General features: G+C 39.8%; 2 protein-coding genes and 1 long non-coding RNA gene across 4 annotated transcripts; all 3 read right to left on the bottom strand.

Moving 5' to 3' along the window:
- Positions 1–29: 29 nt before the first annotated feature.
- Positions 30–2,564, bottom strand: LOC146367326 (uncharacterized). Its single transcript, XM_084912036.1, has 5 exons — positions 2,467–2,564; positions 2,044–2,152; positions 439–549; positions 215–293; positions 30–140 (listed from the first exon to the last, which is right to left on the bottom strand). Exons 1-5 carry the CDS (start codon positions 2,562–2,564, stop codon positions 49–51), a joined length of 489 nt encoding a protein of 162 aa, XP_084768162.1. The 3' UTR covers positions 30–48.
- Positions 2,565–4,369: 1,805 nt separating this feature from the next.
- Positions 4,370–6,984, bottom strand: LOC146367325 (uncharacterized). 2 transcript variants are annotated; one of them, XR_014797643.1, is made up of 5 exons: positions 6,737–6,984; positions 6,590–6,619; positions 6,422–6,475; positions 6,247–6,329; positions 4,370–6,133 (listed from the first exon to the last, which is right to left on the bottom strand). It is a non-coding gene; the product is annotated as an uncharacterized LOC146367325 (long non-coding RNA). The 2 variants fall into 2 exon arrangements; XR_014797644.1 differs by having other exon boundaries at positions 6,422–6,472; positions 6,737–6,981.
- A 242-nt stretch (positions 6,985–7,226) lies between these two features.
- ccdc39 (coiled-coil domain 39 molecular ruler complex subunit) lies at positions 7,227–17,232 on the bottom strand. Its single transcript, XM_084913264.1, has 20 exons — positions 17,015–17,232; positions 15,892–16,011; positions 15,608–15,754; positions 15,345–15,503; positions 15,165–15,257; positions 14,949–15,077; positions 14,413–14,604; positions 14,219–14,322; positions 12,827–12,959; positions 12,185–12,379; positions 11,891–12,055; positions 11,674–11,811; positions 10,627–10,835; positions 10,421–10,544; positions 10,159–10,318; positions 9,951–10,057; positions 8,265–8,405; positions 7,963–8,142; positions 7,796–7,884; positions 7,227–7,709 (listed from the first exon to the last, which is right to left on the bottom strand). The coding sequence occupies exons 1-20, from the start codon at positions 17,108–17,110 to the stop codon at positions 7,535–7,537; spliced, it is 2,856 nt and encodes a 951-aa protein (XP_084769390.1). The 5' UTR covers positions 17,111–17,232; the 3' UTR covers positions 7,227–7,534.
- Positions 17,233–18,261: the final 1,029 nt, after the last annotated feature.

Here is an 18,261-nt window from a genome sequence, read left to right as displayed (position 1 = left end):
AACATTTCTCAGAGGCAACATTTGGAGCCGGCAGGATCCGTTCGTCTCTTACAGCAGGGCGCACTTGGCGGCATCGAACCCAGGGCAGATCCACTTGTTGCTGAACTTTTTGTATCCCTCGGCGTCGCTCAGTGTACTTCCTGAGCAGAGAGAAGCAAACATTGCTGATGTGATTTCATAATTCACAGTAACATCGAGCGATTATTCCACTTACCGTCCATCAGGTTCTGCATGCTGCAGTAGTTTGTGCGGTTATCAGCTGGATCTGTGGAGAACTCAGACATCGCCTCTCCCTGCTCGTCAGAAACATGTTGGTTTGTCAAACAAGAAATCCTGGGAGTAAATCTGATGAAATGTTCAGCGTTCTGATTTTATCTCCGATCAAGCATTCCACCATACTTGTAGTCTATAATTTATACACAGTTTATACACACTTACGGTCACTTTGCAATTTGTGGACTGCTCTACAAGGAACTGAAGGTCGTTCACTTTCTTTGTTCTGGGAGATGTGTGCGTCGCTATGATCAGGTTGGGAGCTGATGACACAAGCTGTCAAGACATTTCAAGCTGATTGAAGTCTGACAGTAACATTTTATGTAACACAAAGTGCCAGAAGGAGTCTGACGAGTTTGCAGGCTTGGCAAAATGACAGCTGAAAGCTCAACCTGGGTTTGCCACTTATCTGTACTTTAATTTTAATAACTGTACAGTACTGTTTTGGTAACTATTGTCTATGATGTAAATATGTAAAAATTTTGTGTGCTTCTGTTCTATGTCTTGTATCCTGCTCTGTTTGTACATGTGTCTTTTTGCTCCTTTTACAACCAAATTTCCCCTTGTGGGACAATTAAAGGATTATTCTATTCTAAAACGTTAAGGCACCTAAACAGTATACCTACAGGAACTGCTTGACCTGGGGAAAGTCCTGCTATGAAGTTCCTGGCACACAGGTTTTATGCTGATGTTAATGCCAGAGAAGAAACTCTGCAGTTATTGAGACAGCAGTGTTTTGGTGACATTTAGATGCTATTCATTCAGATTCGGTGCGCCTGCTTGTTAGCTTTACATGGTCTGACACTTTCAAGACTGAGTTCCTGTGGTTTTCTAAATACTTCTACTATGCAATAATACCACTTACCGCTGTGCTACTTTCAGTTTCTCCCTTGCAACAACTTTACAGCAGGCAGCAGGTAGTTCTGCATGTTTGATCTGGCAGAGCTTTACTGCAGATGTTCTTTCTGATACAACCCCACAGGGGATTATTTGTGTCTTAGGATTCAATGTGTTACTACTACACCATTGGAGACCAGGAGGGGCCAAACACCTGGACTAAAAACACCCGAATTCAAAGATTAAAAGATGTGGCCCAGTACTTTTGTCCATTTATAACAATGTACATAAATGTCTTGATGCATTCTCAATCATCCAGGAAAGTAAATCTCCAAAAGTTGATTCTGTTCATCTGGACGTAGCATTTTGTGGGAGAAACGTTTCGTCACTCATCCAAGTGACTTCTTCAGTCTCAGCTGACTGCAGGTTTCCCCAATCTTATAAACAGGCTGGTTTCAGTCATTATGCAAATGTACTGATTGAAGAAGTCATTTGGATGGGTGACGAAACGTTTCTCACACAAAACGCTACGTCCAGATGAACAGAATCAACTTTTGGAAATGTACATAAATGACTAAATAAATAAAATAATAATAATCTTCAATGCTCGCTGTAGTCATACATGGCTAAACCCTTGTTCATCTCACTGCTTAATGTCTTAGTAATAAATATGTCATGTACAGAAAAATAAATGTCTTTCTGTTAACTGGTCAGTTTGTGGGTCTTTGCTTTTAGCAGTAACTCATTCATTTAAATAGATACATCAAGAAAGAGATCACTTTACCCAAATCCCATAAACAGCATTTATAACCTACATAGCAAATGTTATTAATAGTTAGCAAATGCTTCATCTTCACTGAGGGTGAAGTTTGAGGTTTTTTAGTATAAAATATTTATCCCACGCTTTAAAGAATAGGAAGTGATGTGTCTGACCTCATAGGAGCACTGTTCTCCTGCATACAGACAGCTTCTGCTGATCTGCCAGGCTTTGATCTGGCTCACAAGCCTTTCAGAGACATTGCTGCAGGAGATGCCAAAGAGCCTGCAGAGCAGAGCAGTGAAATTATTCAATCAAAATGTCTTGACAGAAGCACAAGAAATATCAGTTCACTTAAAGAGAGATGTTACTTTAAGAAGAAAAAAATGGAAACTGTTCTCTGCACAGATATGACTAATGTGAGTGCACTTCAAAACACAAACACGACCAAAGAACACTGAATTGAACATCACTGCAACAAAACTTCTGCATCTGATATTGATAACTCCATGAATTCATTTTAGGAAAAGGTGCACTGCAAAGTGTATAATTCAACATCTCAATTCCACACACAAATCCTCAAAGATGATACACGTTACCATTTGATTTTGCAGTGTGCAGTGCGTTCAGCCGGAGAGATGCTGAGTGTTGCCCCCACAATCAGAGATGAAGATAAAAAGAGGAATGTCAGGTCCATACTAAAGACAGATATGCTGAAGGTCGGTTTGTAGTGTGCAAACGTCTCCTAAGTGTCTGCTCAAACTGTCCCTGGGGTTTAAAAGAGCACCCGGCTCATGTGGAAGACTGGAGGAGGTCAGTGTAAGATTGATTAACATGGCCTGTGCCGTGGGAGATGGGACAGTTATATATGCAATTAGACGCAGCTGGTTATTTCTGTGTCTTTCATTCTGGATATTCAATACACTGAATATTTTTGAAACTGATTTCCTGCTTTCTGCAGTCAAGCATTTCCATGGAAGATGTGTTCAAAGGCGTGAAACTGGATTAAAACACAGCATGTAACCGTGTAAGAAACCATTCCCAACTACACACATTCCTTTAGTCTCCTTTCTACCTCCCAGGATCAAACTTTGGGTGTTTTGTGAATGTTTCTTTTTCTTTTAAGCAAGCAACGAAGACGAAAACGAGTGTTCCTCAAGAAACCTGGAGAAATTACAGGAAAGCTGCCCAAGAGAGTTCAGAGTGTGTTGAAGAATAAAGGCACAAACTATTTTTACTGCACCCATTCCTAGCACAATACAACTTTTTCCCCAGTGCTGCAAGATGTGTTAATCAATTATATTCCTTGTTAAATGTTAAATGATCAGTCAGGTTCTAACTGTAAATCATAGGATCACTTGGACACAACTGAAGTTGAGAACAGCTGCACAGGACTCTCCCAGGTCTAAAATCGGTTATGTTGGGGTTTTTTTTAGTGCAAGACAGAGCTGACTGCGGTCAAACAGCATTTGTTATGGAGCACTGCATGCTCAAAAAAGAAACCTTTTAATCTCTTTGGCATAACTAGAAATCTATGAGACATGGTTTCGTTTTGGTTGATGAAAAATAATGAGGCGAACGAAATCATTCATTTGCTGTGGGTAGAAAATGGTGAAAAGGTGGGTCAAAGTGGGAGAAGGCATGAGTGTGTGTTGCCATCTAGTGGCTGAAAGTGGAAGTTTCCATTTGAAAACCTTCAGATTCACTCCGTGATTCCACTGAAATGTCCTTCCAAGACAAAACTGTGACAGTTTCCCTTTTGTCAGACTCCACCCTCAGTCTCAGCTCAGATGGTTCTGATAAACAAGTTTTGGTGTTACTGTTCAACTTTAGTGCTACGATGAATTCATTATGAAGTGAGTAAAAGTGGCTGTCCAAAGTACAAAACAAAACCTTTATTATTGATGACCATGTTCATTCCTTAATGACTCATCTCCTGATGGCTGTTTCCAGCAGGATAATGTGCAATGTGACAAAGATTAAATCATCTCAAACTGTTTTTTTTAATATGACAATGAGTTCACTGTATCCAGATAGCCTCCACGCTCATCAGACCTTAATCCAATAGAGCGCCCTTTGGGATTTGTTAGAACAGGATTTTCACATTATGGATGTGAAAAATCAGTTCAGTATGGAGCAAAATGTTTGAGGATTGTTTCCAGCATCTTGATGAATAAATGTCATAAAGAATTAAGAAAGGTCTGGAGACAGTTGTACCTAATTAAGTGGCCATATATCCAAACACAAGACAATGTCAAAAACATTTTGCACAAAAATAATCTAGGTTGTCTGGACATGAAATGTATCAAAAACATTAATTTACTTTTATAAATAAAAATGATAAATTAGCATCTAAAAATTGTATAAAATAATAATAATAATAATAATAATAAGAAGAAGAAGAAGAAGAAGAAGAAGAAGACGAAGAAGAAGAAGAAGAAGAAGAAGAAGAAGAAGAAGAATGGAAGTACGCCCATTTTCAAAACAAGTGCTCTCTTCACCTTCTTTGAACTGTGTTGCTGGCATGAACTTTAACAGATTTTCCAAAAGACAAACAAACAACATCACAACTCATCTTACAACTTGTTTTAATTTATTATTACATTTAAATGATTTGCACATCATTACATTATGTTGTTCCAGTTTTATACAACAATTGTTTCCATGTTTTGTAGAAACAGAGGTCTCTACTACAAAGCAACTTCAGCACAACAACAGTGTCACATAACTGACTAACTCACTAAGTTAACAGTTAACACAAATTTAACCATTTTAACAGATGACTGCAGCAGCAAATCATTCGGCGTGATGGTAGATAACAGCTGAAGCTGATTTCATTTGGGTGAAAATTGGGTCAAGATCAAAGTCAAAGGTCACACCAAATGTAAAAAATCAGTAGAAACGTTATATTACCCACAGTTTTTATGGATTGACTTCAAACTTCACAGAAATATACTTTGCCTTAGAGGACATGTGTACCTGTTACCACCCAACATTAAAGTTGCCTTAAAAAAGAAACCATATTGAGTGTAATATAGTATACAAACTGGCACGGAGAGAACCGTTTATTCTCTTCACTTCAGTTTTTATTCTCAAAGGTAAGACATCAGCATGTTGTTATAAAAGCAGGTTGGTGTCAGCATGTCGTAATTAAAAACATCCAAATTTAAGTACATCCCCTGCTTCTGGGGCTGCACATTAAACTGCATCTATGTAAACATTAAAGCTTACTGTCCCACAGCCCATTAAAAGAGAGCTCTTCATGTATACTTCATGTACATTTCCATCGGTGTAAAGGAGACTTTACAGCAGATTAGAATGAGGTATTCATATTTTCTGCATCATTAAATGAATACATGCAGATTTCTGTGACATTGTGACGCACAGCTTGTGCTTCATTCAGTGGTTTTAGAAAATCACAGCTTAACAGCTTGCAAATATGAACCATTTACTCCCGGCAGAGAATCTGTGTTGTGCTCAAAGCATGTTGTAAATAGAAGAATCAGCGCTTTCAGAAAATTTTAAACCAAAACTCTGAACATCCTCTCCCATCAGCTTTACTTTTTAATTTCTCAGCTGCTTTTGTTTGTGCTTTTAAGGGTTTGAGTGTAGAGATGAAATTGTAATGAAGTTATACTGCAATATACTGTAACCCAGTAAGATGTAAACCATCACTGTAGTACAGAAAACTCAGGATTAACCCTGAAGTTATCTGGTTACGACAAAACCCTGTTTCCTCTGTTTTGGATACTTAGTAACTCAGTTTGATCACAAAGCTACAGATTTCAATTTCAAGCACTTTGATTCATCTTTAAAACAGCTGAATCGCCCCATCTTCAGGTTTTTGGACATTTGTCACACACAAGAGCTTATAGCTACTTTCATTCTTTACAAGCAATTCATTGCACAGAGGGAGTGGCCTGTTTCTGACATACAACAGGGTTAAAAGAATTGGATTCTTTGGTCATTTTTGTTTCGATATTCAATGTTTATCTTTCATGTTGAAGACGTTGCCTTATTCAAGTATTAGAAACACATCAGTTCAATTCCTCTGTTAAAGACTAATATAAAACCATCACTTGAAAATGACTATAAATATCTGCTGAAGTGAACTTTACATATCCCACTCAGATAACCGAGTCGAGCTATGATCAACACAAATCAAACGAGTAAAGACAAGCTTATGAGGTGTCAGACTTTGGTGATGTTTCTAATTTTCAGACTTATACTGGAATCTGGTAGCTCGTGTCTGATGCGCTGGACAAGCTGAAAGACATCGTTTTTAAGCCCATTATTTTGAGTCGCTCATTGACACACATACAGAAGTGGCTGTTACAGTTTCTATCGACATTAAGCTTATTTTGTAAAAAGACAGGTACCTCGTTCAAGATCGGCTGAGCTGTCGTCTCATTTAGATCAAATGGGCCAGCGTACTGAACATAAGCCTGAAGGATCGCCACGTCTGAAAGATCAACAGAGAAAAATTAATCAAAATCAGACCTTTGATTTCAGGCCTCAGTGCAAATTATACACTACAATTTAAAAGGCACTTACATTCTGGCGTATAAACTGCAGACGTTGCTCCTTCAAAAGCGATGGGAACTGCTGCTGAAACGAGCACAGTTTAGGTCACATTTCATATCTAGACAATTTTAACTTATTAACATTGTTATTTAAAAGATCGATTTTGCATTTCCTTATGATCACTAAAGAGTAACTCACTGGTCTGTGTAGGCATTCCTATTACAGTTACTGAAACATGAGCAAAGTTAAGGTCACATTTCATATCTAGACAGTTTTAACTTATTAACATTGTTATTTAAAAGATCACCATTACATTTCCTTATGATCACTAAAGAATGTACTCACTGTTCTGTGCTACAGATGTGGCCAAACATCCAGCAAACAGGATCAGCAGCAGCATGTTGAAGCTTTATTCCAAAGAAAAGAGCGAAATCTGTTAAGGTGCAGTATTGTTCCTGTAGTCTGTCTGGCTGCTTTTAGTCTGTATGAGAGACTAATAGTGTTACAGAGAGGGAGTGGCCTGGTTGCAAAACTTCCTTGAAGAATTGGATGAGCAGGAACAATGGGGTCAGAACAAACCATGTCATGAAACATGAGGAAGTAGCACAGTTTTCAGACAGTGAGGCACTCCTACTCTTTAAAACATTCTCAGAAAAAAAACACAGCTACCAAAAAGTCAGATTGTAATACACAAAGAAAGGACAGAAAACATTTCAGCTGCTGCTAAAGCTGGGTAAGAGAAATAGGTGAATACCTTTCACACTGTGTATATGTAGTGAAGTAGGTAGTTTAGGAAAGCTTTCAAGATACCGCAGTCATACAAATACTCGGAGAGTGGCTTGTCAATAACATTTTATTGAGAACTCTTTGCGTATGTATGTACTTGTAAGACAAAACAAGCAAAGAAAAGGAGAATCCAAAGAAAAAAAATCAGATTACACTAGATTCACAGAGTCTGAAAATCTAACAGATTCAAGATTTACTCTGAAATGAGTGCGACACACCAAAAAAGACAAAAAACAAATGATCCTGAACCTACAAACTGAAAACATAAACACATCAATGCACCGGTCATTCTCTGCAGCTTTAACTACAAAACTGAGTAGTTCTGAATGGTAAAGCAGCAATCAGAGGAGAAAGACACTAAAGCTTCTTTGACTTTCTGCTGCTGCATGAGCTGCTCGCAGAGCTGGAACATCTGGAGGTGGTGAGAGGAGGGGAGGTCGCAGTCAGATCCAGGCTCAGTTCCACCGTCTTCAGTGTCGGGGAGTGAGGCGCAGCGGTCCGGGGGCTGGCGCTGGCTGAGGATGCCAGAGACCTGCAGAGGAAAAAAAACATAAAAATGCAAAAGAAGAACCTTCTTTGGAGGATCAGAGGTTTTATTAGGAACGGATGAAGCCTGACCTGAGAGAGGTGGAGCAGCGGGGGGAACTGTTCTTGGAGGTCCGCTGGCTGGCAGGAGTGGGAGAAGGAGAGGGAAGAGACAGACTGGCCTGAAAGAGAGAAAACGTTCAAGTTAAAGGAGCTTCAACAGTAAATCAAAGCATTCAATAATCCTTAAAGAACTGTACCTGCAGGAAATACTTCTCCATCACTGATCTGAGGTCAGGATTGCCCTCCCAGGCCTCATTCAGCATCCTGTCCACATTCTTGATGAATTCCTTCAACTCCCTCAGCTTAATGTCTTTCTCTTCGAAAGTCTCGTCTTTGGTGCCCTTTGCTGAGCGGACTTCTTTGGTCAGCTTAGAGAACTGGAAAATCAGCAGAGCAGCACACATTTATAACATGGCGCTGCTTCGTTCTGCTGTTGACTGTTCAGGTGCGGCAGGTTAACAAATGTGCTTAGAAAACATGATGCAGTTGGACATCAAACCTGCTTTGAGGCTCTGTCAATTTTCTCCTGCTGGGAAGTAACTTCTTCGTTCATTTTGCTGACAAGGGCATGTTTGTTCTCTATCTTATCTCTCTCCATTCGCTCTTCTTGTGGCAGACTTTCCAACACATTGTTCAGGTCCTGAAACCAGAGCGCGGTGTACACACACACACATAAAAAGAAAGCATTCACTGAGGCACACATACACAGTGATTCATGCAAGGTTAGTTACACTAGATGACTCCGATAGTTTTTACAAAAATTAACTGTTAATAATACGCTCACTGGGACTCTGCTATATGATACTCAAGCTACTCTTTCATGCTGGAAATGAGAACCAATAACAACACAGATTTTTTAACTCAAGAGGATTAAAAATGGCAAATAACATTTTACTGTATAACTGCTGTTGACCTGAGACTGGTTCTTATAATGTGGAAACTAAGCAGCTCTCACACGGAGCTTATTATTAATTGTTAATTAAATTGTCATTAAATGTCATTAAACTCCAACCCGCTCGATCAAATTCTTGTTTATTTAATAGATAAACTGATGGACAATATGCAGCTGAGAAAGATACTTTCAGCTCTTTCTGAGCTACACAGAAACACACCTTCCCCCACAAATGTGCGCATAAACCAGGGACGCCAAACTCCTTTTACATCATGAGCCAAGTGCAGTGGCCAGTTAAAATTCCCTTTCTGACAGCGTGAAGAAGATTAACTACACATTTAGTGCCCGAGATATCTTGATAAAAGACAAGGAAGTGCAATTTTATTTTATTTTATTTTATTTATTTATGTTTTGTTTTTTGTTTTTCTGCCTGTCCCGTTTGGATCTTTAGCCATCAGAATTGTTGTCTGAAGGCCAAGAAAGATGCCAAGCGGATTTACTTTACCAAGTGGATCATCATGGCCTTGCCATATTGGTCCATTTGATTGACCTTTATTATAATTATGTATTTATTTGATTTGATTTTCAGTTGTTACAGACGGGACAGACATGACTGGGGGATAGGACAGGGAGAAAGAATGAAAGAAAGAGAGGGAGAGAAAGAAAAATAGAGGGGAGAAGAGACGGTGAGAAAGGGGGGGGGGTGCAATTTTAAAAGTACGTCTCAGTTTTTCTACATGATGATGAAAAAGAACTGCTGTAGTAAATGAAAGAAATGTGTCTACTGGGCCAGACTGGAGTCTATGTTAGGCCAATTCTGGCCCTGTGCCTTGTTTTTGACACCCCAGCAATAAAAAAACAAAGTCATCTGCAGGTTAGCACTAAACTTCATGAATTGTTTCACCCCCTGAAACTCCTCTCTTCAGATGTTGCATGTGATACTTGTGATACGAAAGTAGCTTCCTGATTGCATAGTTTCATCTGTTATCTGACAGATAAATACGGAACCAGCATCCCAAGTAGTCAAAGTCATCTTTCATTTTATCAGCAAAGAATAGCACCAGCTAGTGGTTTCTACAAACACAGGAAGAACTGAGTATACAAGACTATTTTAGACCCAACTCAAAAAACATTAACACACTAAACTGCTTTATGTGTTTAGCCTGTAGTTCAGCCTTGTGCTGAACATTATGATGACAGACTTCACCTAATTCCAAATTAGCTTGAGGTATTCAGCATTTAAGTACAGGTTGCTTTTTCTTAGTACTAGCAGCTACTATAAATAGCAAAAACCTGTATATCCTGTTGAAGCTCTTGGATCTGCCTTTTCTTATAGTTCAGCGTCTCTTCACCCACATTCAGCTGCCCTTCCAGTTTCACTTTTTCCTGGTACATTGGACCTAAAGAGGAAAAAATGACATAAATCATAAAACTTCCTGGTGATAAGTGGGACTTTTGAGTTGCTGGTTTGGTGTCATTCCATCCACCCTCTCATACATACTGGATTCATTCACTTTGTTCAGAGACTGGCGAAATGCAGAGTTACTGTTGTTGAACAGCTGGATGGTGTTCTCCAGAGCTCTGTTTTCCAGCTCCACTTTGTGGATTGTAGCATCCAGCTCATCGCCTTTCCTCCTAAGCTCCTCTTTCTCTTGTGCAGCCTGCAGAAAAAGCACAGAGTGGTCATTCAAAGTGATTGTGTGGTGCTGTGGAAAAAAAGATCAAACCATAGTCTGCTTTAACACAGCAGTGTGTGTGCAGACTTTTGTGATGTAGTAAGCCTGCGATTTCGCCTCTTCTTCCTCAGGAGGTGCCATGGAAAGGCTCACAATCTCGAAACATTTCTTCATCGTGTCAATCTTGGATAGTTTCTCACTGAGTTCAGCACTGAGACAGAAAAAAAATCTGTTAAACCAGATGCAAAACTCAACTGACAGCAAAGTGGATAGTCTTGTTCTTTTTGTCCCACCTGAGTTTCTGCCTCTCCTGCTCACTGATCTTGAGCTGCTGGCTGAGCATTTCTTTGTAGACCTTAATCTCATCCTCCCTCTCCTTCATGGTTGTTTGTAGCTGCAGCAGTCTCTTCTCCAGCGACAGCACGTTGTCAGCCTTGCTGTACAGAAGATCCCTCACACGTTTGACCTCTATCTTTAACATTTGGTGCTCCACTTTGTTTTCCTGATGAGAAACACATGAGGTTAACAATAACATGTGTGGTCCATGGGGTATCCATCCATTTCCATGTGATCAACAGAAATTTGAATGTTTTCAGTCCTAACCCACATTGGTTAGTGAAGAAAAAACAGGCTAATTATTTACTATTTATTAAAACACCCATTGTTTGACTCATTATTACGCTTTTTTATTCCACAAAGAGATGAGACAGCATGCTAACGCTAAACTAGCCAAGAACCCAGAGTGTTGTTAAAGCTGAGCGAATGCAGACCCCACCCCGTCAGCTGGACCCTGAATGTGTGTCCTCATTAGGATAGGGATTTATGTTGGTGTGTGAGACTGTAGAGTATAGGGTTATACTGATACGTGTTTCAGGTCATTTTTCAGAGAAATGTGAAAGTAATGTAACAAGTTAGTTTCTCCTGAGGGTAATTAAGTTATGTACTGCATGTGTTCTGTGTAGTACAGACAGTACATTACTTATTTTAAGTGACAACACCAACAATGATCATAGCAAAGAGTAAAAAATACCTTCAACACGCTTAAACATTTGACCACACAGCATGCAGTCAATTTGCATGAATGTAATGTCTTTGAAATAATGGTGTTGACTCTCACAGTGGAGCTAATGAAAACCTAATGAGAATCAATAAGAAACTGCTAAATTCTTATCAATTCCCATCCCTACTCCTAGGGGGTCATCTGATTGTTGGGTTGTCTCTGTGTTATTGTAGGTTCTTTAAAATAAAAGCTGAATTTAAATTATAATGGTGAACATAGCACACCACAACCACATGCCTATGAGCATGATGCACTGAATTAGCCTCCATTAGTTAGTTACCTGCTTCCTCAGTCTGAGAGTCTTCAGCTCCTTCTCACTGGTGTTACGGATTAGCAGGAGCTCCTCCACCTTACTGCTCAGATCTCTCTTCTGAGCTTCAGACTTCTCAATCTCTTTCCTCAAACTGCGAATATCATCCTGCCAGAGACAAACAAATGCAATATGTCAGATGGGATTCATAAAAAGGCAGAATAGTACGGCGAAGCATCAGATCGACCTCAGCCTCCTTGAGAGTGTCTGTAAGCACTTTGGCTTTCTTCTTTTTCTCTTCGAGTTCTTCGGTCAGCTCAGCGAGCTTCCTGTCGAGCATTTTCTTTTCTTCTTGGTTAACGTCACCTTTCAGCTTTGCCAGTTTTGTTTTTAGGAAGATCATCTTGCAATTCTACACACAGCAGGAAACAAGTAAGGACGGAAGGTTTAACGTGTTGGTATTTCAGCACCAGAGTAGTGAAAGCTGGGTAGCGCACACGTTCGTGTCTGTGCGTGAGTGTATGATTTTTGCTAAGCGTGCCTGGTCACTTATGGTCATCTGGTGTCTAATCAGGTCCTGTTCCAGTTTTCTGAGCTGACTCTCCAGGCTGTTAATGGTGGATTTACTCTTTGAAACCTGCGAGATAAAATCCTTCTCCTTTGTCTTAACGGCCTGCAAACGCTCCTTATGATGCAACAGCTCCTCCCTGCAGTCACGCAGCTGGACATCCAAGTCCTGTAGCACAGCACAAGCAAAGGGTTACACAGCAGGTCTGAGGCACCGAGCTCTGAGTCTGCTCATCTGGGTTCTAGCAGGTGAATTATTAAAAAACACAAATTTTAAAAAGTGAAATTGAAATCATGCTACTTCTGATTAAACCACGTGATCATCTCAATTCTATTACATCACTGCAATTACAACAGACCTTTAATGAGCCTTGAGGTTTCTGCAGCCTTCCCTTGTATGGTGTTAATATATCAGTACAATCAGTATATTTAGTTCATGCTATTTAAATAACACTGTTTTATAATTTTGTAAAAGGTTTTTCTTTTTCTTGTATGTCTTATTCATGCCATGAAAACAAAACCAACATAATAACGAGTGTAGGCAGAAATCCTTAGACAAAGTTCTTATTCTGTGCACAACAGTTCTCTTCTACCTGGATCGGATTTGGCAGCTCACCTTGATGGCCTGTTCCTCATCCTTAAGAAACTGATCCATCTGTGCAGCTCTCTCCTCCTCACTAAGGGCTGTCTGAGTCACCACCTTCAGCTTCTCGTCCAGAGCAGCGTTGTATGCCCTAGCCTGCCTGAGTCTACAACACAGACACACACACAGGCATGTATATTTAACAAGCCCTGCAAAAAGGTGCAGATTTATTAGATCACCTCTAAAAACAAAAAACACAAATATTTTAGACATTGTCAAAAAGTTGTTGAAAACTAAAAATGATATTGTTATTTTTTAGGCAAATAATAAACAGTATTCATGTTTTTATACCCAAATATGAGCGGGCACACTGGACTTCTCTAAGAGGTCAGAAAATAATTAACAATCAACCACTCAAACTATTTTTTCTGTTCAGTAAATAATTGTAATTTGCCATCTTCATCAAATAATAATAATAATAATGTGCTTTACTGTTTTCTTTTGTTTTTTTTTATTACATTTTGATCATTTAAAAAAAGAGCTTATGCATACTGGTGGATTAACTGTTACAGAAACAATAAAAAATAATTTTCATAATTACCACTACAGTTAATTTGGGGCACTGGGTGCCAATCTACCTGGCATGTGTAAAAAATTAGTTCTTCCCCTTTTTAAATTATGAATTAACTGTGATTAACCTCATTATTTGGAAAGCTGAGTCCAATTTCACTATTTCACTGCTAGTAATCAGGCACGATTACTAGCAGAGCTGTTAAATCAAGAAATTGCTTAAACAGAAGCCATTTCTTAGGCTTTGGGCCTCCAGTGAACCACAGTCAGAGCCAACAGCCACAAATGGAGAACAGTGGTGAACTTATCCAGGAGGTCACAAAAGAACCAGAACAACATCTAAAGAACTGCAGGCCTCACATGTCTCAGTTAAGGTCAGAGGTCATGATGCAACAATAAGAAAGAAACTGGGCAAAAATGGCACGTATGGGAGAGTTCAAGGATAAAACCACTGCTGACCAGAAAAACCCACAAAGGCTCTTCTCACATTTGCCAAAAACATCTTGATGATCACTGAGACTTTTGGGAAAATATTCTGTGGACAGACAAGACTTTTGGAAGCTTTCTCTCCTGTTAAACTAACACAGCATTTCCTAAAAGAACATCATACCAACAGTCAAACATGGTGATCGTAGTTTTAACTTTTTACTTTTATAAATCTGCATTTTGTATTTGCTCCAATTATGTTTGTCTAATACTAAAACTTTTTGATGATTGGGAAATGTGTGTGTATGAAAAAAAAGAGGCCAAATACTTTGTCACGGCACTGTACAGTATACATGCAGTACATGGGAAAGAGGTAAAACATCACAGTGCTATTTTATAGGCAGGGATGTGTCGTAAGATTCCACTGACTTGTCATTTTTATCCTGGATGTCTTTCTTCATTCTGGATATCTGGGATGTCAGGGACTCCACGTCAGAGGTTGTTCTGTCCAGTGTGTTTTTGCAGGTATTCAGCTGCAGGACACAAACATGAGCATTGACTGACAAGCTCTTAGAACATGAAGCTACTACTCCTTTACATACAGCACAGTTTGAGGAACTGACCTCATCCTGCAGCCTGCTGCAGTTACTCTCCTGCTCCTTCAGATCCTGTCTCAGTTTTGCTCCCTGTCGGTTGGTGAGGGTTATCTTCCTCTCAGTTTCCTTGTTGTTGCTCCTCTGAGTATCTAGCAAGTTCTTCCTCTCTGTTACCGTGGCATTCCTTTCCCTAATAGCCTGGTTCAACTGGGCAACTTGCTGGAATGATAAAGGAACAACACAGGTGTTACTCGCGTGTACTTGTCAATGTTAATTCACATATTCTTGGCTTTCCTTCATGTCTTTTATCAGCAGAAGTGTAAATCCCCATGTAAATGACCACGGCAGACCCAGTGGCATTTTGATCATCTTTATTTTACCGGTTGCTGTACACACAGACACAGAGCTGCAGCTCTCCCGCTGCCAGCGCAACATAACAACAACAACCACATTCACCAAAACTCCAAACTTTTAAGCCGGCGTGGCGTGATTGCATATGCCGCGCAGATGGGTCAATCGCACCTGCAGCAGCAAACCACGCCCCGCCACACCCTACACTTTACCAGAGCACACTGCTGCATGTCTTCATCCCGTTGCATCATCTGCTTGATAGTGTTTTCCCACTGGTGGATGAGTTGCTGGGCCTCCAGGTGTGCCTGCTGCAGATTCTCTGTAGTCTTATCCAACGCGATCTGTTTGGACAGGAAAGGAAGCAGCAGTCATCCTGAAGGTTTTTGTAACTGCTTTGGTTTGTCTGCTGAGAATCAGTCTTACATTACCTGAGCAGATAAAGTCTCAGTCGACTCTTTGACCAGTGCTTTTTGCTTTTCTTTGGCTTCCAGTGTCTTCTTCTCTATAGCCAGAGTGAGAGACTATATGAGGAGAGATCAGACAGTTGTTAGCAGAGGGTGAAAACAGCTTGATCATCCATATTCCAGAATTTCTTTTTTTTTTTTAACCTTGATCTTCTGCTCGTCCTGCTGAGCATACTTGATGATGGCCATTGTGTCCTCATCTTTACGTGCCGACTCCTCTAAAAAGGCATCCATGGTCTGCTTGTCCCAGTTCATCTGCTCCATAAACTCATCCAGCTTCTGTTTGCCCTTGAAGATGTGGTTCTGGCAAGATGGGCAAAAGTTCAGAAGGTCATTTTGGTACCAACAGCTAAACTAAGCCAAATCCTGTATATGATGTGTATATACAGATGTTTATATACACAGACCTCTATCATATCTTTCCTCTCTGCTACAGACTTAAGCTCTTTCTCCATCTCAGCAGCCTCCTGAGCCTGGCGACCTGTCTCTCTATCTGAGAGAGCTGTCAAGTGTTTCTCAAACTCTTCCTCTCTTTCCTTTGCTTTGCATAGAGCCTGTGAGCAGAAAAAACATCAGAATAACAAAGTAACACGCCATGACACAGTAACTACAAGCCAGTTACAAAAGTCTCACACACGACACACACTGGTACGACAAACGGTAAATTCACAATATGCTCTAATAATCTCACCTCAGTGTTATCCAGCTCTTGTTTGGCATTCTTTAAGTATTCAGTCATTATCTTCTTGTGATCTTTATTTCTCTCAAGCATGTGCTCCAGCTCCAGCAGCTCCATCTCTTTTCTGCAAATCTGTTGTTGAGCAAGTTACCAGATAATGTAACACAAGAATGTTTGAATGTTTGCACAGGGCTAAGCAACACTTAGCCACCTACCAATTTTTTGAAAAACCTTAGGACTTGTGAACTCAGGCACTGCTACAAAGTGGTCTACATCAGGGATGTCAAGCAAATGAGGCCAGAAACAGCCTATTGGAAGGCTCTGGTTACAGCTGTCAGGGGGTTCAAGTCTATTCCAGCTGCAATAGGGTAAGAGGCTGGGCAGACCCTGGACTGATCAACAGTAAACTGCAGGGCTTGTTTGAATTATAATCACTAAAAATACAGGTACAGAAACTCCACATTCGTCCTGTGCTTTGTAAAGTGAAGGCTAAATGTACTGACAAAAGACTGAAAAATAACATATATATTTGTAAAACTGCATTTATTAACACATCAGCTGTCCTTCCTCTGTTTTAGATAAACATAAAATGCTCGTTCATTGAAGGAGGAAAAATAACTGATCAAGAATAATACTCTGGTGATGGCTTAAAAAAATGGGACCCAAAGAGCCTTTCCACTATAAAGGATGTTTCGGATTTTGATTTTAATCATTGCTGTTGCTCAGCAGAAAACTTACTATTTGAACTTAGAGAAATCAAAAATCCGGGGGGGGGGGGGTTTAAAAATATATAAAAAGTATAATGTATAAAGTGGTCTGACCCTTCTGGTCTAGATACTTACAGCGTCAATATAGCCCCAAAACAAGCATATTCTCTATTACATTGTGCACCGTATATACGATATATATATTCTGGCGTTTTTGTCGTAAAGTCAGAGAGGACGCAAACAGAGCTGACAACAAAGCATGAGACCCCAAGCAGAATTTATTTTACGTTGTGAGCATTAGTCATTCAGAGGCTCGTTCAGAGATCCCGGATTCCTCTGTTAGACTTGTTTGACACTTTAGATTACTTCACTTACTAAAACTATTTGTTTAGCGGTGAGATAAACAGTTACTACTTTCCCACACTCACCTCCTCCAGCAGAGCCTTGTTTTCAGCGTTGGGCTCGGGGATAGCAAAGTGCTCATCCCAGCCTGTGTCAGGCAGAGCTGTGATAGTGCTAGACATCTTATTCTGATTAAGACAGCCTCTCTGAGGGGGTTAAAGTAATACTTATTTCCACTAAGATAGTGTCAACTCCAGCTTTTAGCTGCTCCGCTGTTGCCGTCTGTTGTCAGTCGCCCGTAGCAACCAAGCATCCATATAAACGCGTCAACGGAAGTAAATAACGCGAGACTACAGTGAAACAGCGCGCGCCCATAGAATTACACTTGAATATATGGAATGAAGTTTGAATATGTAGAATGAAACACGAATATATAGAATGAAACTTGCATATAAAGAAAATGATCTTCTGAATTAACTAAATGAAAAGTGACGTCAAATTTGTTTCCATTTTTATCACTTCTCTTCCTCTTTGAGATGTGCTTCAGCTTCTGCTTGAATTGCCATCTCAGTTGACATCTCCATCAGTGATGTTAAAAAAATAATACAAAATCCAATGACCCGTTTCAACTAAGCATATTATAGCCTACCTCTCTAATTCTCTAACTGATTAATTACTATTTTAGGAAACAGCTCTGTGAGAATCAGTTTGATTTACCTAAAACCACAGGTCCATTAAGTTGTAACAACCTCTTAAACATAAAAAAAGCTTCTAATAGTTATGGGGACATTAACCTGCCGATCATAAAACATGGCATCACATATCAAATTTGCTCCTTAATGTAAATATTTAAAAATCAGCCAATCACATAGTAGCAACTCAATGCATTTTATCATGTAGACATGGTCAAGACAGCCTACTGACGTTCAAACTAAGCATCAAAATGGGGACTAAAGTGACTCTCAATGCGACATGTCTGTTGGTGCCAGACAGGCTGGTCCGAGCATTACAGAAACTGCTGATCTACTGAGAAAATATCCAGTGAGCAGCAGTTCTCTGCCTCGTTGAAGTCAGAGGTCATGGGAGAATGGCCAGATTGTTTTCAGCTGATAGAAAAGCAACAATAACTCAAATAACCCCTTGTTACAACAAAGGTGTATAGAAGAGCAACTCTGAACATACAACACATTTAGCTTTAAACTACATGAGCTACAGCAGCATTAGACCACAGCAGGTGCCTCTCGTCATCCAGTAACAGGAAAATTTGGCTACAGTTCAATGAGAAAGATTGCCTGGACTCAAACTGGTTTCATGAACACCACAATGAGTTCAC

This window comes from Perissodus microlepis, chromosome 18, assembly GCF_051167445.1.
Source record: "Perissodus microlepis isolate ML-2025 ecotype Zambia chromosome 18, ASM5116744v1, whole genome shotgun sequence".
In the NCBI taxonomy this organism is placed as follows: domain Eukaryota; kingdom Metazoa; phylum Chordata; class Actinopteri; order Cichliformes; family Cichlidae; genus Perissodus; species Perissodus microlepis.
The sequence above is the reverse complement of the archived record's forward strand: the minus strand, read 5'-3'. Positions and strand labels throughout refer to the sequence as shown.

Excerpts from the sequence above, each read along its gene's own strand:
- LOC146367326 (XM_084912036.1), bottom strand. The coding sequence starts at position 2,564 with ATGGACCTGACATTCCTCTTTTTATCTTCATCTCTGATTGTGGGGGCA. Across the intron at positions 2,153-2,466 it reads GCACACTGCAAAATCAAATG|GCTCTTTGGCATCTCCTGCA; the intron begins GTAACGTGTATC and ends TCTGCTCTGCAG. Across the intron at positions 141-214 it reads CATGCAGAACCTGATGGACG|GAAGTACACTGAGCGACGCC; the intron begins GTAAGTGGAATA and ends CTCTCTGCTCAG.
- ccdc39 (XM_084913264.1), bottom strand. The coding sequence starts at position 17,110 with ATGTCTAGCACTATCACAGCTCTGCCTGACACAGGCTGGGATGAGCAC. Across the intron at positions 10,319-10,420 it reads AGGCTTACTACATCACAAAA|GCTGCACAAGAGAAAGAGGA; the intron begins GTCTGCACACAC and ends CTTTTTCTGCAG. Across the intron at positions 8,406-9,950 it reads AGCTTCAACAGGATATACAG|GACCTGAACAATGTGTTGGA; the intron begins GTTTTTGCTATT and ends CTCTGGTTTCAG.